The 21,626-nt window shown below is 40.6% G+C and overlaps 1 protein-coding gene across 2 annotated transcripts in view; it reads left to right on the forward strand.

Moving 5' to 3' along the window:
* Window positions 1–693: 693 nt before the first annotated feature.
* Window positions 694–21,626, forward strand: part of rgs17 (regulator of G protein signaling 17) — a 27,567-nt gene continuing 6,634 nt past the window's right edge. The window contains exons 1-5 of one of the 2 annotated variants that reach the window (XM_046070045.1): window positions 694–900; window positions 3,399–3,800; window positions 8,908–9,038; window positions 20,895–20,969; window positions 21,084–21,315. In XM_046070045.1, coding sequence (XP_045926001.1) covers window positions 3,798–3,800; window positions 8,908–9,038; window positions 20,895–20,969; window positions 21,084–21,315 — 441 coding nt within the window. In that variant the 5' untranslated portion in view covers window positions 694–900; window positions 3,399–3,797. Of the gene's footprint in view, window positions 901–2,971; window positions 3,112–3,398; window positions 3,801–8,907; window positions 9,039–20,894; window positions 20,970–21,083; window positions 21,316–21,626 lie in introns of those variants that run through there. The other variant, XM_046070046.1, reaches the window with a different exon arrangement.

Raw genomic sequence — 21,626 nt, forward strand, 5'->3', positions numbered from 1 at the left:
ATAGCCACATGCAAATATATATAATGCACTCTAAGACTATGCTGTATAGTTGTTATAAAAAATTGCAAATATATATACATCATAAAGGATGATAAGCTCATTATAAATTCATTGAATAGGCACACTACTATTTATCAATTTTATTTGTAGGCTATAGCACATTTCATAACCAGGTAAACTCAATGTGCTTCAGAGTGAAACAGCAAATGTTAAACAAATGAGATACAAAACACAATAGAAGGATATATATGAAGAATCAAGAGGAATAATGCAAAATAGTATGTGATTTGATTTGACAGAAGTGACACCCTCTTGTAAAATGTTGTAACAATAAATGTATGTAGCCTAACATTGCTGAAGAGACTCTTTCTTACAGAAATTGCTCTGATGCAAAACAAGCTTGTGTGAGTTTATGGAGGCGTTTTTTTAAATTCTTTACGGGTTTATAACCTGAGGATAAATGTCCTCTAGGATGAATAGTGGCCAATACCACCTTACTGAGATTCTCTTTCTCCAAGACAGGTGATGAATTTGTGTTTTGGAAAAGTTTTCTATTGAATAAACTCAATGCAGCTAGTTTTTAAATGTAAATATTCTGTGTTTGGAGCTTAGTTGTTTTACAGCAGAGATGTAATGTGACCCTCCGTGCATTAAACTGTGTGTGGAGCCTCAGCAGTGCATCTTCTGCAGGCACAGAGCAGCAGTGGCAGCGCGCCTGCGCAGTGCATCCAGGGGCTCTGGCTCGGCGGCGTTCGGTGCTGAAGTGGGGCGGATGGCAGAAAAACAGCGGCGATGGACATTACACCGCAGGATTCCCATTTACGATGTCGTTAAATAAGCATCTGGACATCACGTTTTCACACCTATCACCCTAGGACACTGACAGCCCAACAGAAAGGGGTAAGATGCTGATTATTCTGTGCTAATGCTCCACACGGGCTGTGCTAGCTGACGTTAGCACGGCGCTAGCTCCTGCTCAGCTGCCACCTCCTCCTCCTCTCACTGCGAGAGATAGCGGATCTGTCGGCTAAAGCTAGCAAGTAGAAAGTGGGTGGTGTTTGATTTATGGACGATTTCGGTGCCGACAGTCAGCAGTGTGCAGCCCTCTCTCTCTAACAGCTTTATCACTCCGTGGTGTCAGCTGGGAGGGAGATCTGTCTCTCTCTCCTCTCTCTCTCCCGGGCTGCACCGGACCTGCAGCGGCTGAGCTCAGATGGTTCGGGCAGCTGCAGGAGAAACCATGCAAAACACCCAGCAGCTAGCCAGCAGAGCTAGTACACAGAGGGAGAGAGCAGGGTCCGATGAGTCTGACTACTTTTTTAATCTGAAGATATGCACAGGCCTTAAGGCGGATGCAACAGATCCGCGCATCCACTGAAAACTATCTCGTCAACTTCTCGTCACTTTAAAGTTAATTTTGCTACTGCTTTAGACTTAGTTAACCCCCAACCCCCTCCTCCCCTCCCATTTTCCTCTGCTGTCATGCATTGGAAAGAGATCACGTAGTGCACAGCTGAGGGAGCACCCACACTGCAGTTTCCCATGGGTGTGTTGAGTCAGAGGAGCCCAGGTGATGATGCCACTACATCTCATTCAGCCTTTTCATTCAGAGAGGTTTCATAGATTACCAGCAGGCTTATCAACGTATTTGAGATCGTTGTTATGTGCTTGTAGGGTGGAGATTTTTACTTGAAGATGTATCTATGTATAACATTGAAACTCAGAGTACTAGTGTCTACAGTGGCCGGGTTAAGTAGCACTTTAATGATCCCTAAAGACACTGAGTGATATCTGATTGTTAACAAGGCTGGACCAGACTCAGGCTCCAGCTCATACATAATACAGAAAGGCATCATAAGGATGCTGCCCCCCCAGCATTTTGGTAATTCTCTTCGTTTTTAGGAACCATGTTACTTAAGTTATTCTGTGGCCGTCTTCCTCCTGGGAACAGGCAGTTAAAACTCTCACACCCAGCAATGCAAAATCGTTCTTTATACTTTTAACTTACAAGGGACATGTTTGTTTTCAAACCAGTTTAAACTGGCATGACTAGATACAGTATTGATGCTTCTTTCTGTAGAGGAATGGTTTTACAGTAGAACAGTATTGAGACAGCGTGCTGTGTCATATAGGAGGGATGGTAGCTACGCTAAGCCATGTGAACTCTTAGCTTTGATTTGTGCTACAAGCTCTCACTTGTTGAAGCAAGCTAAAGATAAATGAAATTCAAGTAAGAATTCACAGAAACATAATGGTCCGAGAACCTACTATAAATAAGGATGTTTAATTGTAAATGTAATTTTAAAGATCACTCAAATGTTTAATAATTTAGAGATTATCTGTACTTTCTTCCGTTCTTCTTCAGTGTCTTTTACTTGCTAATAGTGATTTTAGTAACATAAAGGGTCTCCAGTATTGAGATCACCATTTCAACACTTGAGCTGCTGTTTTGAGTAAGCAAGTTGTTGGAACAGTAATTCCTATATGAAAACATGCAGCAAGAAAGCAACCAGGGAGGCTCTGTAGCCTTCAGTCAGTTTTCCTTCAGGGACACAAACTATAAAATGGCATCTGACTGTGATTGAGTGTTGGGTTGTGGAACCAGTGATGGGAAAATGTAATGATGATGACAGCATCATCAATCATTTACTGCATTTGGTTCATTTCCTGATTTGGTTTATTTCATCTTATTTTGACCACATCCCGTAGCCTCTCACAGATAGTATACTGCTATTGTGTGTATGTTGGCCAATAAGTAACAAGAACATTGTAGAGCAGAAAATATATGTTTGAGGCAGTTTAGAAACAGTAGAGGGTTGCACCAAACTATTGTTGTCATTATTGATTAAGCTGTCATTTAATTATTTATTTTTAGAATTTGTTTAAATTTGAAAAATGCCCAATTACAGTTTTCCAGAGCATATGGAAGCATCTTAAAATAACTTTTTGACAAGAAGAAAACAATAGAGACATGATTAATGATCAACCGTTGACCAAAATGGTTGAAGAATGATTTTGTTCATTCATTGACTACTTGTTTAGTCATTTAATTGTCTCAGCCCTTAAACAGTGTGGCCTTTACGTAGTTTGTCCATTAGAAAGCACTGACAGGTTGATTAAGTTTATTATTAATTTATTAAATCACAATTCTGGTGACAAAACTAATTTAAGGGATTCTTTTTTAAATTGTTTATGTTGAAAAATGAATATTAGCTGATATTAGATTACATATGTGTTGTGATGCAGTCTGTAGTGTATTGAAAATCAGGTTCTGCTCTCCCTGTAGCATCTGCCACTGTACACATTATGTAAACAGCGGATATATTAAATGGCTGCACCTTTATTTTACTCGGTGGATAAAATGCTCCTGTCTTTGTTTGCCCCGTGTGTTTTTTCAGATGCTGTACTTTCACTGCTCCCTGTACTCTCCAGTCCATAAATGACCCTTTCACCGAGATCCACGGCAGCGTAGGAGACGGCGGCGAGTGAAGCAAAAGGAGCGAGCGAAATAAGGAAACAAGGACAGGAAGCAGACGTTTCACCTCAGCTCTAGTGTCCCTTTCTGTGCCTGTCGGTCAGGGATGGTGAGAGCAGTAACCTCTCTTCCCTGTGGTGAAAAGAAGCTCCTCGCCTTGCCCTGCGTCTCCAGCAAGCCAAACAGCCTGTCCGTTAGCCAAACAGACACTAAGACAGTCCACCAGTCAGCCACTCCGTCAACCAGCCTGCTATTGTCCAGCAACCTATTACCTCACACCATGACTGCTCTGTCTGACCTGTTTTTAGGAACTCACTAATTCATGGTAAGTTTGACTTCTGTCAGTATGATTGTGTTGCGTTATTGTTTTTATTTCTAGTAGTCTCCATGTTTACGTTGATTGAATGAGAGGGATGTAATAGTCGCCCAATTGTGTTTGAAAAGATAAAGAAAAAAGTTTGAGTTGCTTCATGTTTTCCTCAAAGAGGTGTAATATGTCTCAATGTAAAACACCATGCAGCTAAATAATCAAATTAAAAATCAACATGCGAATGGAAATGTGAACAATTTATGATTGAGGTTTTGGAGGTTTTCTAATTTCTGCAGAACAAACAACATTCGTTTAGCATAGTTATTCCAGCCCAGAGCTTTTGCACTCCCGATATAGCCCAACTTATCAGATCCTGTATTATAATAGACGGCCCCTCAAATCTGCTTTGCAACAAAGAGTGGCTATTTATATAACTCTGCTGCTCATTGATGTTGCAACTATTTAAAGCTGAAAGCTTTTGATCCTAATAATTGACAAAAAATTGTAAACCCCCCCCCCCAAAAAAAGTGTTTCAAAAATGATTTTGTGGAATAAACGTCTTATTCTTTTCCACTCACTCACTTCCTTAAGTTAAAAAAAGAGAAACAGAAAGAGAGAAAGAAGTGGATATTTGTATCCCAAATAGTCAACTTACTCAACTATGGGGGAAAAAATGTCTCTTCAATATATCTGTTGAGTGTGAAAATTCACTGTAGACCTTGGAAAAAATATCAAGGTTTAATTACTTGCTTTTTCAAGAGCTTTTAACCGCATCTCGTGGTCCATTTCCATCCGCTCTGAAACATGACAAAATTAATTTGAAAGTGCCATAAAAAGCTAGCAAGTGGATGTAAGATTTGTTTTGTGAAACTAGTAAGATTGTGATAACCTAAATAACTCCCCCATCAGCCTATAAGCACTACCCAATCATGACAAAGTGCAACACAGAAATTCCTTCATACTTATTTAGACATTATAAATTCAGCTTGGATGCATACTGTTTCCTCAGGTCATCCTTGAGAAGTTCTTAGACCTTGCCTGAAGTCAATCTGCATCAAAGTCCATTGATAGGACATGATTGGTCAGGCACACAGCTGTCTGTATGTAAAGCCTCACAGTTCACAAAGTTATCAGCAAAACCTAAGTCATTAGCACAATCTTTATATCTTTTGAAAGGTATGACAGAAGAACAAAACTGTTGAGCACCGCAGTGCATCTGCTGTATGCCCCATTAAAGAGTTTTGGATTTTTCCTCCTCCGAATTGAAGGGCTAAGGATAGATTGCTGATGGCTGACAGTCATAGACTGCTGTCAGCCCAGGTTTTCCCGATCAAGCCATAAGCTCGTTCATATAAAAGGGGTTTACCGCATATGACCACCATTTGTAAACATGGACTAGTCTACTGGCAGCATAGCATCCTATTTTACAAATGAAAAGCAAAGTATAATATTAGACAAACACGAAGAAGTTAAACACATAATCCAGGCTAAAAACAACACAGCTGCAGCTGCCACATGCAGGAAGGACCGCTGACAAAAGATCGCCAACTGTGTGAATGCACACGTTAATAGGCTTATAATATCACTGCCCCATTATTAAGGCACGAGTAGCTCTGACTATAATTACATTTGTGTGTTCCATTAAATGAATGTATTGCTTAGATGTATTCTTATGGCCTGTATGACAATTTTAGCCTTATTCTTCCAGCTGCAACCTCGGCGGTATGGAACAGACCAATAAAAAAGAAACACTTTCAATTATGTAATATAGCCCGGTAAGAAGTGAACCATCGTCCTTACCCTGAAAACCTAGGGTTGAACCCGAAGTTACCTCGCTAACCACAAACGGTGCTTCATAGTAGAGGCCTCTGGTGTGCGCCTGCCTTGGTAAATCAGGGGGTGAGTCTATTTTTTATTGCAAAACTGAGGATTAAAACTGATCTACAGAGCGAACTCTCCCGCTCTCTCCTGGGAACATAAATTTGAAAAAAGTAGGTGTGGGACTACTATGCCTACCAAACATGAAGCGAAGTGCTACACATGTCTTAAACAAATAATTTTGAATTGTTATAGTGTTATTAACCTTTTTGTCACCATGTGTCATCCTGCACAAAAAGGTGGATGCTTCAAAGCTGGGTGATTGGATTAATTAATTGGACTGTGTTAGATATGACAATCAATATTTTGGTAGTTCCAATTGTTGCCTCCTCAAGCAATTACAAATGATGTATAAATTAATAAAAGGTGGAAAAGGTGAGGGAGGTCATGTCAATAAACAGCCCAATGCCCGTATTGCAGATCTAAATCTCTTTTTCATCATCTCACCCCCCCCATCTCTGTGTATTTGTATTTCCACTCCATATTTGCATGACCTGTAAATGCGCCCTCCTTCACCGGGTTTAGAACAAAGCCTTTCCCTCGCTGTCGTTTGCATCTAGCAGCGTCTTTCCACGGATGATGCCTGTTCGCTGAATAACTGATGGCCACTCCACTGGCCAGGCGACGACATTTGCATATCACACTGGTTGTCTCGGGCTTACCTGCCATGTATCATCATTGTAGTAAATCACGTGTGTGTGTGTGTGTGTGTGTGTGCAGGGTAGAGGGAACGAGAACGAAGAGAGAAGGCTCCTCTGTTGGTACTGGAGCGCAGTTATTTTTATTTGGATTTTTAAGTGTTTAAGGTGGAGTTTAATTTGAACCATGACTCTAGAGGTAAGAGTTCTGTTTAATTTATCGTACTTTTGATTCACAGACTACAAACCTGAAATTCATTTTTCACGCTACCTCCCTTGGTGAAATAATGTCTATGTTCATTATTTTCTCGTCCATCTGGTAACAAAAGAGGAATTTGTTTTGACATGGCATCCTCTCCTTAGCTTCTTCGTATCTTCGTGGTGTTTCTTGGTGTAGATTTGGCTGTTGGACTATCTGAGAGCGCTGTTATAGTGTAAGCTAACTGCACAGTGGGATAAGGGTTTTCCCGGCCTGTTTAGCTCATAAGAAAACCGCATTTTCATAAGAAAAAGTATTATCTTCCACTTGGAGGAATATGAAAAACAGCATTACTACTTGGACTGTATACTACCATTATCTCAGGCATTCGAATGAGTCCTTTTCATTTAAGTGTTTGTTGTCGTGTCAGGGCTGTTGTGTGACATTAAAGCCCCATCCACACTACTGCGTTTTCGAATTAAAACGGAGACCTTTTGCTACGTTTGCACCTCCCGTCCAGACTACAACGATGAAAGACCTAAAACAGAGAAGTTTGGAAACGCTGCCGACCACGTTTTGCATTTCAAAACTCCGGAGGGCGTTTTAGTAAAGACGGGCCAAAACGGAGGACTTTAGAAACGATGACGCAGCCGCTCTCGCATGGCTCTCTGATTGGGTCTTGCACAGCAGAAACACAATACTGCTGACCGGGTTTTTGACATCATATTTTTATTAAAATATTCTGTACTGTGCAAATAACACTCATCTGCCTACACTTGTACTGTGCATGTCACCGTTTACTTTGCAACAACTGTTACAACTGTCTGTTTTCTGCCGCCACACTCCTGTGTTACATTCAGTAACAGTCCCAGCTCGTTATTGATCCATGCAACAAAAAAAAACCTGGTCTGATGCTTAGTCTTTATTTATTCTTTAGCCAAATCTTCTGTAACTACGGAATAGACCATCTGCTTCATGTTTACACTGGCACGCGCATGCCCAGTACACCTGAACGGGTCCTAGCTGTGCTTTTTCAGTCGTTTTAATGTAGACGGAGCTCAACTCCAAAACGCAGCGGAAACGCTGGTGTGGACAGAGATCGTATTTGTTTTAATTTTGTTTGTTTGTAAACTAAAACGGAGTAGTGTGGATGGGGCCTAAAAGTGGCTCTTCACACCTCTTCTACCTGTAAGGCCAAATCCACTGTTTCATTCACCTTCAAAGGCTCTCTGAAGGCCAGAAAAAACCCCATGCAATGACCAGCACAGGACTGCCCACAGTGACATTAAGGGAGAATAAAGCGGGACTACGTAGTTGTTAGGTGTACACTTTTATTACTTGAGGCTGATAGGTAAAACATTTGCAAGTGTAGCTGCAGTGGCAGAGAAGTGGCTCATGAAAGTCTTGCTAAACTGTTCAAATGGAAAGTTTTGGCAAACACTGCACAGTCCATACATAAGGAGCAGCTGAAAGTGAGATTTTATCAAATTAGAGCGTATAGTTTCTTCCTGCTTATCTTTTAGTCCTGAAGGCCTCTGAGCCTTCCACTCAATAACATTATATAACTTTTTGTAGGAGCTCTTTAGTTAACCAGCTCCACAAAATGCCTAAAATGACATATTCACACTAAAACGCAACAGCAGCATGTTAGCATTGTCATTGTTAGCATGCTGACATTAGCATTCAGTGCAAAGCACCACTGTGGTAAGTTCAGCCTCACAGCCATGCTAACTGTTGACTCAAGTGTAACCAAAGAGCTAATTTCAGAAACAGAATCATCAATACTGGATATCTGCAATGGAAAGAGGCACTTGTCTCATTTAAAACAAAATCCATCAGACAACAGCAGTACATTTAGTGTCATAGTCACTGTATAAAATACATTAGGTGTGTACACCTGTGGTGTATCCCGGTTTAAATCCTCATCTCCTGCCTGTGCAAAGGATTCAGGCTGGACAGACGATGAATATAGAAAGAGCTGGATGGGTTAATATGAGCATGCATGAATTTGTGTATTTGTTGCACATATCTGCATAGATTATATAAAAAAAGGTCTGTGCGTGATGTGTAGACCCTGCTTCCCTGTTATGTCTCTGTGCCCATTGAAATGTATGTGAGGTGTCTGTCAAAGCCAAGTAAAAAGCTTGGCTTAATGCCAGAAACCCTCGTACCGTACAAGGAAGGGAATCCTCTCTGTCCTGCTCGAGTGCTCTCTCTCTTGCTTCATCTCTCTTTCACACACACACTAACTCACACCATTTCTTTTTCCTTCTCTAAAAAAGATATATTTACTGGTGAGCCACAAGTAAAACATTGGGAGCAAATTTGGAACTGGTCTCTCTGTTATATTATTAGTCATTTGAAGGCTAGTTAACTGTGTTTATTTCTGTGTGTGTTCATTGTGAAGCCCCGGAGTGTGAGTGGAGTGGAGATGAGAAAAAGGCAGGCGGCACACATCGAGGCCCCACCCCAGGCCCCTGGACAGCCCCGGCCCAACACCTGCTGCCTCTGCTGGTGCGGCTGCTGCAAGTGTCTCTGGTAAGAAAATACTAAACTGCCATATTATACCGAATTCTGTGCTTAAAGCAGCTCTAATCAATATTTTTCGAATAACAGTGTATCAAATGACACTGTGAAAGGCATCACTTGTAGTGATTAAACTACAGAGAATTATCACTTGAATCTGCTGCTTCCCTCGGCTTTACAGAGCTTTATAGTGAGTTTCAGCTCATTGTTTAGCTGTCCAACTATTTTACTGATTACTCTCACTGCTCTCATAGTATTGTTTTCACTTTCTGTAGGCAGCTGTTTACTGTGAAAAAGCTCTAAAAACCCACTGTACACCACCTGCTCAGCACCAAACGGCAGACAGATACAGATAGGGATTATCTGGTGAACTCCGTGAGGAGTTGGTAGAGACCAAAACAGAGCTAAAAGAAATTGAATATTAGACATAAACACAACGCCAAATTAATTATAATGAATGATGTTGCTCCATAACTACTGGATGTGTAAATAAGCACTCCATAGCCAATTGTTAACTGCAGTATAGCCACTTTATAAAGGGCTATCCAAAAGCAGGGGCTTATAGGATGTAGGGACTTTGTGGCACAACATCATCTGGTGACCTTTAGCATGTTTATAGTTTATTAGTTTTTTTGATTGGAGAGGAATTGGCAACATTGCTTTTGATGCATTGACTGGGGTAGTTCTGAAGCTGCCTTTAAAAAAAAATCATCCAGCAAAAAGCAGTGTTGGAACCATATTTGATAATCATAAAATCATATAACTAGAGAGATACCAAGAATACAGCTCCTTTAAATATTGTATTACTAAACAGCCAATATTTATTTTTATCTTTTTTGTATTGTTATTGTGTTTAATGAGGGAAAGCCACTGGCTCTTAACATTCAATCTACACCTTAATATTTTTTAAACAGTGCTAGTTGTATTAGGAAACAAGAAAAGACAACAAACAGTTGATCCTGCTCTTAATTGTGCTGCCTAATCTGTGATGTTACACTGATGCTGAGTTACCTAGAAATCTGAAACCTAGAAGTTTTCAGAGTTGAGCAATGACGCCAGATGTTAAGTCAGTTTTAGGGCAAAATCCCCATCAAATGTACTTCATTATTTGTATTCCACTGTTGAGCATCACTTATACTGTACTGTTTTTGTATTTGCTGCAGTCTATATTTATCTGTCTCACCTTGGGTATGGACTGTGTTGGGGTGAGATAAAATGACCATTGATTACCATGGGTCCTTTGGAGTCCATGCCAGTGATTTTGCAGGCAGAGAAATAGGTTTTTGGTAGTTGAATGTTTGGAACAATATATGGTACAGGACTGTGGTAAAGGTGTGTTATGGGAGTATACAGGATGATTTTACTCTTCACCAGGGTGTCCGCAGGGTCTTAAAAAGTCTTAAAAGGTAATAAATAAATTTAGTGAAAATTAAGGCCATTAAGAAGTATTAAAAAGTCTTAATTGCCATTTCACAAGGTATTACATTTTGTAGATATTTTTGTCAATGTGAACATCCTTTTTGTCCAAAGAGTTTTTACGGTAAAAGTGTGGGTGAACATATTTATTTATATTGCATAGCCAATATTACTAGACAGGCAGGACGTAGTGAGTTATGATCATAGGTTTTTATTACACTAAGTATTCACCACTCATCCAACATGTGAAACCGACAGTGAGGACATTAAAAGTGTGGCCTGAGGGGACAGACTCTGTGCTGCAAGACCAACCCCCGATGTATGTGGCAAGGCATTTAGGTCATCAGCGACTGTTGTTGTTGTGCTGACCTGCTTCAAATCCACCTCCATCGAGCCAGTGCCAAAACACTCCACTCCAACTTGTCTCAACGACTACCGCTCAGTAGCACGGACCCCCATCATCACAAAGTGCTTAGAGCAGTTGGTCCTGGCACATCTCAAATCCTGCCAATTTGCCTACCATAAAAACAGGAGGACAGAAGATGCAGTCTCCATAGCACTGCACTCTGTCCTCTCACACCTGGACAATAGTGACACATACACTAGAATGCTGTTCATAGACTTCAGCTCAGCATTTAACACTGTTATCCCTTCTAAGTTAATCACCAAACTCACAGATCTGGACATCAGTGCTTCTATCTGCAGCTGGTTACTGGACTTTCTGACCAACAGGTCCCAACATATTCGGATGGACCACAACTGTTCTTCCACCCTCACCCTTAACACTGGCGTACCACAAGGCTGTGTGATGAGTCTGTTCCTCTACTCCCTCTTCACCCACGACTGCAGATCTGGACATGGTTCCAACACCATCATCCAATTTGCAAATGACACCACGGTGCTTGCGCCGACAACAAGCTGCTGCTCAAGACCAAGAAGACTAAGGAACTCATCGTGGACTTCAGGAGGAATGCTGACACTCATCCACCCACATCAATGGTGGAGCGTGTGACCAGTTTCAAATTCCTGGGGATCCACATCTCGCAGGACCTCACCTGGACGACTAACTGCTCCAACCTGGTCAAGAAGGCTCACCAGCGCCTCTTTTTCCTGCGGACTCTGAAGAAAAACCACCTCTCTTCAGACATCCTGGTGAACTTATACCACTGCACCATCGAGAGCAGAAGGTGGTAAAAACCGCCGAGCGCATCACTGGAGCCTCACTTCCTGCTATTAAGGACATCTACAGGAAGCGTTGCCTTAGGAAAGCAATACACATCAGAAAAGACTCCTGCCACCCAGCACACAGACTGTTTGCCCTCCTGCCCTCTGGGAGGCGCTACAGGAGCCTACGGACAAAAACCACCAGGCGCAGGAACAGCTTTTTCCCTACAGCTGTCTCTCTGCTGAACTCTGCCCCGCAACGCCGCACCCCCCTTCACACACATACTCACCATCCTCCCCTGGACTGAATCAGCTACACTTACCAATTGCACTGCCATAATGGACTTTGACACCACTGCACTATTAACTGCACCTTTCATCTAAGCATACCATTGCACTACTGTACATTTGTACTGCACATTCTGTATAGACTGTAAATCATTTCCTAGACATAGACATTCCTACTGTACATACTGTATAATCCCCACAATAATCACATTTGCACTATGTACATATTATATAGTTATTCATACCGTACTGCCATAATCATAACCTGTTCATAGCCTGTATTTACCAGTAGCATTAGACATTCATGTATACATATATTTATATTAGTGCTGGGCAACGATTAAAATTTTTAATCGCGATTAATCGCATTGTTATGTGCAAAATTAAATAATGAATTCTAAAGTAGTGTATTGCACACTTTCGTATGTACATTTTTTAAATGTACTGCTATATACACAAAAGTGCAATAACGTGGTTTGCAAACACTTTAAACAAATAAGGTGCTTTTTACCAGCAGTTTTCCCTTTACACAGTAGCAATAAAATATTTCTTGTAAATCTCAACTTTAACATTAATGTAATCAAATCAAATATTAAACCAAAGCTATTTGCCACTGCCAGGGAATTACCTTACCCTATCTAGCTTGTTAAAACAAGTTACCATCAGAGTCCAGTTTTCTTGGGATTTTTTCTGAGCAGGTATCAGCAGAAACATTTTTCTTTTATCAGGGAGCAGCAGAAAATTGTCTATGTTCAGTAGCAAGTGTGTTACAGTGAGGTGAAGTGGTCGAGCACAAGGTGTAGCGACAAGCGGGTGCAGTCCCGTGAAACTGTCGCGGTCGTGCTCGCCTCACGCACACACCCGCCTGCTGCCGAAGTTGAATTGACCCTTCGGTAAGCCACGCCCCGAATACGCAGCTGGCCAATCACAGCGCAGTATAGGACTCGCTCTAACTGAGGTCCGACACTTTCATGGCTGCGCTCCATTGACTAATGCAAAAGGAGTCGTTTTCTAGCTTTTTTTGGCTGTATTTTTCTAAGATATGGTCAAACGCTTTTCCTGGGTCACTTGTAATAATTACAGTCGCTACCCAGAGAGGTTGATAGGAGAAGTACGATTTATTCTCTTTCCAAAACCTGAAATAAATCCAGAAAAATGTCGGCTGTGGATTGTTCCTAATGTTTTTTAGTTAGCTAACGCTAGCTAACTTCCTACTGAATGTAAGGTAATAAAGCCCTACTGTTCTGCTTTTTTAATTAATGTAATAATGAATAGAGGCCTACCCAGCTTTACAGGAACAGTGTTGTTGTCGTTTATATCGTTGTCTTTTGTCTCAGTCGTCGGGGGGTGCCGTGGTTCACTTGTACTGTGTAAGTGGTAGACTTTAGCTTCTATCTTAAATTTTTTTTCTCGTCTGTTTGAGTCAGTTTGACAGCCTGAATACAACCTTAAAATCTATAACGCAACTGCAAAACTGTCTGCTTCTTTATGAGATCGCTTTTTCCAACAATTCTGACAATATTTCTCCGGGGAGTGCAGTAACAGACAGTGGCAGCGCCAACAGTTTGTCGGACTTAGCAACAGTTACTAAGGGGGGCGGGGTTTTGAACTTTTTGTACGCGACGCACAGCACAAATCATTGGAAGAGAGACTGATCCTCGCTGTTCGTGAGTTTCCAGAATCTAAATAGTTATCAGGACCTCAACAGGGGGGAATTCACATGGCAGAGCATCCCCACAAAACTAAATGCAGGCCTATCACGTAAAGTTAGCCTATGTATAATTTTAATTTAAGTTAAAAAGGCTACGGCTGTGCACGGCTCGCTCGCGGAGCGCAGTCTCCCCTTCTGTTCACCTGAGAGAACCTGGCGAAACCTCTCTCCGCTACTTGTTTGGGAGGGTTATTTGCAGGCTGATCAACATCCCAACTCTCCTGTGTCCCATGGTTTTACTGTAGGCCTATGTGTATTCAGAGCCAGTGAGCAACGGACTTAATAATAATAATAACGGAAATAATAATTAAAAAAAACTGCGTTAATGTGCGATTAAAAAACAATTGTCGGCATTTACGCATTAACATGCCCAGCCCTAATTTATATTTACATATCATTCATACTTTGCACTTGTATAATAATGTATATTCTATTTAATTACTGCTTAAGCACTTCTGGTTAGATGCTATCTGTATTTGTTGCTTTGTGCCAGTGACATGCACAATGACAATAAATTTGAATCTAATCTATCCTGTGTAACGTTAGGCGCAAGGATCTACCGTGCGAGCCTTTCACTCTCATACGCCCCTAAAGATAGATCCGTGCGAACCGGAAAACTGATTTACGAGCACAACCGACCGTAACCTTCCACCATGCTAATCATTCAAAACATGGTCGGACTGAGCTCTGTGGCCGCTTAAACAGCCCCGCAACTCAAAAACAAGAGCAAGATGCGCTGTCAGCAGGTGAAGCTGTAAGACAGAAGACAGGGAAAATATAAGCAGCTTTTGGGTTTGGCTAACATTAGCTGGCTATTTAGCTACATCTGTGCCTTTTTATTGAAACACGTTCAACTTTTCATAAAGCCGATGCACTCGTCAATGTCACTTTTCGTGAACAGATCAATCACAGCCTGGTTGATCTGTTCAACATTTCAACATTTGGAAAGTTTGACATCAAACTTTCCAAATGTTGAACAAATCGTTCTGCATAAATAGTTACGATTATTGACAAGTTAGTAGCCTACTTAAAATTAAAGTTAGAGACTAACTACCATGTAGAACATTTATCTTGCATAAAGTTAATGAATAAAAAACAACCCCAAAATGAAACAGCTGTAACTGGAACTAATATTATAATAGTGGTAAGTAAGTGGTAACAACATATAATTAACATATTAATATCAAACTAACAGTTTACTATTATAGTAACAATATACTTTTAGTATAATGTTATAATATTATACTAATACACTCATTCATACTAGCTCCTCTTCCAGGGTGTGGATAGGGCCACTGTAGTTGACAGATGTAGATTTAGCCAGAGCCAGGATGCCATTGTGCCAATATGTGCTGCTTCTCGCCTCCTCCTCCTTCTGAGAGCTATGTGTTGTCCTTGTTTTACATCTGTTATACTAAAGTTTACACAAATCAGCTTTCTGATGTAGATCAGCTTTTTGATTGCAAATGTCTGTGCTACACTGCCTATACTACTTAACGTTATCCATCACTCAATTTATTCTCTTCAGCTTTGTTCCCTTCTGGCCTATTTGAATTATGTTGTATTGATACAGTGGTTGATGAAAGTTATCACAAAGTTATCTTGTTTAGTTTTACAGTCTCAAAATGTATTTATAGTAAATGTAAGTTAAAGGTGTGTTGTGTAGTATTTAGTGGCTTCTAGCAGTAAGGTTTCAGATTGCAACCAACAGTATATGCTTTACAAATTTATGACTGAAAATAAGTTACAACTATGTCAGGTAGTTATAAACTGGTCGGTGTTTGCAGGCAAGCTAACATTATCTAGTTTTAACCAACTAAAACTCAAAATCGCACTGTGTTTCACATGTTTTGCAGTAATGTCGCACTAGGGATGAAATGGTATGAAAATTTCATATCACGATTATAGTGACAAAAATTAGCACGGTTATCAGTATTATCACAGTATTGTAAAACTGTGCGAAAAAATATTAAAATGTAATGATACACACACTGAAACCATTTCAGCAAGTTTTATATTGAAAACTACAAATACAGTTGTCATTTTGTTTGTATAAAAAATAAAATAACAGCAAATACCTATACATATAAAAATGTGCACTATCAAGATTTTATATTTATATTTTATAGGTAATACAATGACCCCGTGCACAATTACATGAAAACAAATGAAAAAAAGTCTTTAGAAGACAGTGATAGTAACTGCAATGAGCCCAAAAACTGACATAAATACAGAGGAGTCTGTGGCGTTTCTAGATATGCTGGTTGGTTGACTAAACAGCGTAACGTGTTATTATGCGCTGTGGACGATTAGACTCTGCCGACACACGACGCACACAGCAACAGAACAACATGTAGCGTTTTTACAAGAGCAGCTAACACTGAGAGCTTCAGTTTACACGCTGTTAGCAAGTCAAAGAGACAAACCAAAGCTAAAAGTTAACTCACCCTGCATTCACTACATTGTTATTTTCTTCAGTCAAGTTTCCCTCAGCACTCTCATAAAAACTAAAAATACGACCGGACGTCAGAGTGACTGAAAAATCTCCGCACTGTTGTCTTCCGGGAGACGCTGGACAGTGTTTGCCGTGAGATTATAACAGCGCGGTTAACCATACCCGGTACTCGGTAATAATAACTGTCGGGAATTTTACCATGGTTTACCGTTAAACCGGTAATTGTTTCATCCCTATGTTGCACACATAAACATCATAGCTACTGGCTCTGTCCAAAGTAAAAAAAACATTAGCATTTAATTATATTTACTAGTGGTACACTTCAGACAGTCAGTGTATTAAAAGGCATATATTTCATACTAGAGCTGAAAGGATTGGTCCATTAATTGATTAGCAGATCGACAAAAAATGAATCAGCAGCACTGGTTCCAGCTTCTCAAAATGTCAATATTTGCTATTTTTCTTTTCCTCTATGATTACAGTATACAATTAATATCTTTGGGTTTTGGAAGCAAAAACAAAGTGAGCTATTTAAATATGTCACCTTGTGATTTGGGAAATTGTGGTGGACATTTTATAAACCTAACGATTTGTTGATTAATTGAGAAAGCCATAGACAGATTAATTGACAAAGAGAAGTTTTAATTTCTACCTGGTTCATCTGATGTGCTTGTAGACATTCTCGAATTAAAGATAAAAAAAAATGTGTCAGTGAGTGTCCCACTACTGCACAAAGACTTGCTGTGCCACGCTGCCCCTGAGCAAGGCACCAAAACCAGCAGCTGCTGTGTGGCTCCTACAGCTGCCTCACTGTGGCTGCCGGGAGAGAGCAGTGAATGAAACATTGTTTTCAGGCAGTGAATGGTGAATGTGCTGCTTCTCTCACACCACTTCATCTGAAGTGGTGGCAGCTTGTGGACTGGGTCCGTAGTGAGTGCTCTGTGACTGCGTTTTTCGATCAAATGCCGGTGTCAGATCTCCAGAACAAGCCTTAGAAAATTGTCTTTAGTACCCTATGTGGTTATTTGTTTTGATGTTAAGGCTGGGAGGGATAATTTGCCTTGTGGAACACCAAATTCTTTCTGTGTCACATTTTCTTTTACTATCATACCATGAGTCAAGTGGTAGAGATCTGTGTGAGTGTTTGAGTCACCGGAGATCTTGTCTGCTGCTGTGGTGAAGTTTTAGAGACTGAGGGTGAGTGTGTGTGTGTTAATGGGTCACGACATACACCATGTTACATCTAGTTTATTTATCCATCCTCTCTTTCTCTCCTCGTTTTTTTTCTCTACTTTTTAAACCCTCCCCACCACCCAATACCCTCTAACCCCCTCCTTGCCTTTCCTCACACAAGGCCCTTATCTAGTTGGGCTGCTTTCTATTTCCATCCACACATCACATGCAAAACAGCTGTGAAGAACAGCCTGTATATTTAGCTGTATTGTGAGTGCGCCGGGGGGCTGTGGCTAGCTTAGCCCATTAATGCCGCACAATGGGGACTTTGACAAGAGACAGCAAGAGGAAGGAAAGATCCTCCATGGCGGGACAAAAATAGACAGCTCAGTGTGTTGCATTGTGGGCTAGGCAAGTGTGACTGAGCTACGATAGACAGAGAGGCTACCGTGTGTGTTTCGAGTGTTTACATAAAGGCTTTAACTGAAGCTTCATTGTTTTATCGACTTTGAATGTGTGTCAATGTTTATTGTAGATTAATTCCGTCGGTTAAATCTCCAACTGATGCTTCCTGTTGCGAGTAGAGCTGCAACTAACAAACGCTTTCATTGTTGATTTATCTGTCCATTATATTCTGGATCAGTCGATAATCTATATCTATAAATGTTAGAAAACTGACTAAAAAGTGACTATAGCAATTTTCAAAAGTTCAAGGTCTTGAAATTGCTTTTTTGTCTGAACAGTCCAAAACACCAAAGATGTACAGATCACTATAAATCCTCAAAACTGAGACCCTAGATTATGTTCTGTGATGTATCTTGCTGGAACAGTTCATTGATTATCAAAATAGTAGCTGATTTATCTTCCATTTACCAAATAATTGATTAATCAACTAGTAGTTTCAGCTCAAGAATGGAGAGATAAATGCATGCAGAGCTGTGGTTCAAATCTTTTGTGTGTTGTGACCCCTTATTAACAATTTCAGTTTAGTCCTGCACTTTTATAAAGTTGGGGGACTTGCAAGTGACTTATTTTAAAAAAGAATGGTCTAAATTGAAGCAGCAGAGGCCTCACTTTTACTCTTTAGTATGTATTTAATATATTTAGTATAATATTTAGTATCCAGAAACATTGGATCCCACATAGTAATTCAGCTCAATTGCGTCTTTCATCAGACTCAGAAGGAGCTTTATTGCCAAGTAGTGTTTTACACATACGAGGAATTTGCTTTGGTGATAAGGTGCTACACGTAGACAAACATACAGTTGACATAAATAAATGTAGAAATATATAAATATGGAATAAACAATGCTATGCAAAGTTATATAAGAATAATAAAAAGAATAGAAAAAAAAATAATACAACTATTTGCAGAGAAATAACAACGTCGCAGATATTTACATGTGCATTATTCCAGGTTTGTGTTGTGCAGACGTATTGCAACAGAAGAGAATATTGTGTACATAAATATATAAATTGACAGTATAAAAATGTAGAACAACAATGATTAACAATTAACAACAAATATGTGCAATGTGCCAGGTTTGTGCCTGATACAAAATAAAATGAAATAATATTTATATGTGCAGAGACATTTGTATTATTTGAAAGGGGGGAGTGTCAGTGGGGGACCTGGGGCATGTTAATGAGGCTAGCTGCAGATGGGAAGAAGCTGTTTTTGTGGCGAGAGGTTTTGGTTCTGATTGACCGCAGCCACTTGCCAGAGGGGAGAGTCTGAAACAGTTTGTGTCCAGGGTGGGAGGGGTCAGCTACAATCTTTCCTGCTCGCTTTAGAGTCCTGGGGGCGTACAGGTCCTGAAGTGATTAGACCTTTCCATTTCAAACCTGGCGTCCCCAGTTTGCAATGCAGGGTTGCTGTTTTGTAGTCTCTAAGCCCAAGCTGAAGTGACTTTGGAAAGCTCCTCCAGAGCCACACAAGATATCATGCAACAACAAGTAGCCTGACCGTCATGTGTAAAATCAGACCTCTTTAGGTTGTTTCATTATCAGTTGCCTTGAGGCTTTAAAAGTATTTTGCATGAAAAAGTAGAACTTAAAAAATCTGTCTAAAGGTTATACTACATACATTCTTTTTTACAATACCCCAATATTACTAGTATAGGTGATATGTGTATGAAATGCATGTTATTAGGGGTTAATATGCAAAACAATAATGTTAGAAAAATGTCCAATTAACACATGTAGCCTATGAAGATTCTCAGTCATCCAGGTCATAGTTATCCAACGAAGGTTAAAATGAAGGGCAACTGGACTTGGTTGAAGATACTGGAAGACGTTTCATCCCTCATCCAAAGGACTTCTTCAGTTCTGACTGACTGACAGGGAAACTCAGCTATTTAACCTCAGTGGGGTCGTTGACCAGGGTCATCGATACCGCTGGTTCGTTAGTGTTCCTGGTTGCTGTGACGACAGTCGTTACAGTCGTTAAGACTACCGGTGGCCAAGACTGAACGACCATCGTTGGTATCTTCACCTGAGGCCAATAGGTTACGTTTGTTGTGTTTCCTGGGAAGTGATGAAAGGACAGCATTGTAAGTGGGGGATAAGTGGTGGCGTAGACCCCCTCCCCTGTTCAATGACGGCTTCTCAACCCTGGTGTAGATGGCTTCCTTGACACCTCTTTCAAAGCATCCATCTTCTCTGTCTAAAATGTGCACCTGGTGGTCCTCAAACGTGTGTCCTCTGTCCTTCAGATGTAAGTGGACTGCAGAGTCTTGACCTGAGGAGTTGGCCCTTGTTGAGCCATGCGTTTGTGTATTGGTTGTTTTAACACATGTAACATGTACAAAAACATTTATTTTACTTTTAGTTTTGATGGATTTTAATTGTTCTCAGCTATATGCATGCATCCTGATCCATGTGGGGCCAGAGTATCTGATGATACTGAATCCTATATTTAAATCACAATTCTCCTTTATCTATGCTGTTCTACATTGTGTAGATTTAGCTTAATGTAAGCCTATATTAAAAAGTAAATCTACTGTTGGAAGAGCTCCGCAGATAGTAAATGTGGCCTGCATCACAGCCTTATTTTAATGGTATCCCTTGGTTTTTGTTTGTTGCCCTGTAGCATTTTGAATTATATCAGTGGAGAGTGAAGTTAGGAACAGCTTTAGATGAGAGTGTAAAATGCTGGAACGCCGGAATATATAAAGTGTTTATTAACCCAAAGCGGCTATGCTTGCTGACAGTCACTGGTACATGCTGTCAGTGTGTAGATATAATTAATTAAAACTCCTGGCTGACACTTATTTGCTCCGTGGTTCACCTGCTCACAATGCTGTGCATTATGAAGCCATTCCAGGGTTTTAACAGAGTGCATTTGGGTATTTTGACAGCTGGTGGAACAACAGACAAAGTCAATCAGCATTGACACTGATTTTGTCTCTAGTGTTCTAGAGTTTTTTTTCCTTTCTTATTGGTCACAACCAATGTCTTGGTGCAGCCGTAAATTGATATTAACAACAACCTTAATGTCAAATATGAAGATAAAAGAGGATGGAAATGAATTCTAATGTTACTGGAACTTGCCATCCTCAAGTTAATCTAATGATAACTCCAAATGTATCCATTGAAAGTGCCAGAAAGACATCCAGGGGTTTGTTTTGGCATGCATAATCCGCCCTTGTCTCCAATCCAGGAACGAAGACAGGATGGAGAGGAGTGAACGACAGACCTGCACCAAGATGGACAGTATTGAAGCTGCTGAAGAACAGTATGTCCATCCATCCTCCATCCAGTCTTGAATTCTGCATCAGTGTGATTATGTGTATTTGTGTCACTCTCACACACTTGCATGTCTTCCTTTATTTTTTATGTCCGAATGTAGACACCCCACTCTAGAGGAGTTGCTGTCGTGGTCACGGAGCTTTGAGATTATGCTGCGCTCGTTGAAGGGCCGGGAAGTCTTCCAGGAATTCCTGCGCTCAGAGTACAGCGAGGACAACCTGCTTTTCTGGTTGGCCTGCGAAGAGCTGAAAAAGGAGATGGACCCCACGGTGGTGGAGGAGAAGGCCAGGATCATATACGAAGACTACGTGTCCATATTGTCACCCAAAGAGGTACCGGCTGTATATGTGTTAATTCAACATAAGTGAGCCGCCATAGAAGTAGAGAAAGACATGACCATATCACATGAAATCAAGACTTTACACTTTCTAGATACTCAATGACAGCAGCCAGCTTTTAGCCATGTTAGAACTGCGGCTCTAGGGGCCGCAGTGTCGGCCTGTCGTTCCGTCAGTCCACCATTTTGGTCCAGACTGAAATATCTCAGCAACTATTGGATGGATTGCTGTGAAATGTGGTACAGACATTCATAGTCCTCATATAATGAATCCTAATGACTTTGGTGATGCCCTGACATTTCTTG

The sequence above is a fragment of the Micropterus dolomieu genome, linkage group LG15 (assembly GCF_021292245.1).
Source record: "Micropterus dolomieu isolate WLL.071019.BEF.003 ecotype Adirondacks linkage group LG15, ASM2129224v1, whole genome shotgun sequence".
NCBI classification, from domain to species: Eukaryota; Metazoa; Chordata; class Actinopteri; order Centrarchiformes; family Centrarchidae; genus Micropterus; species Micropterus dolomieu.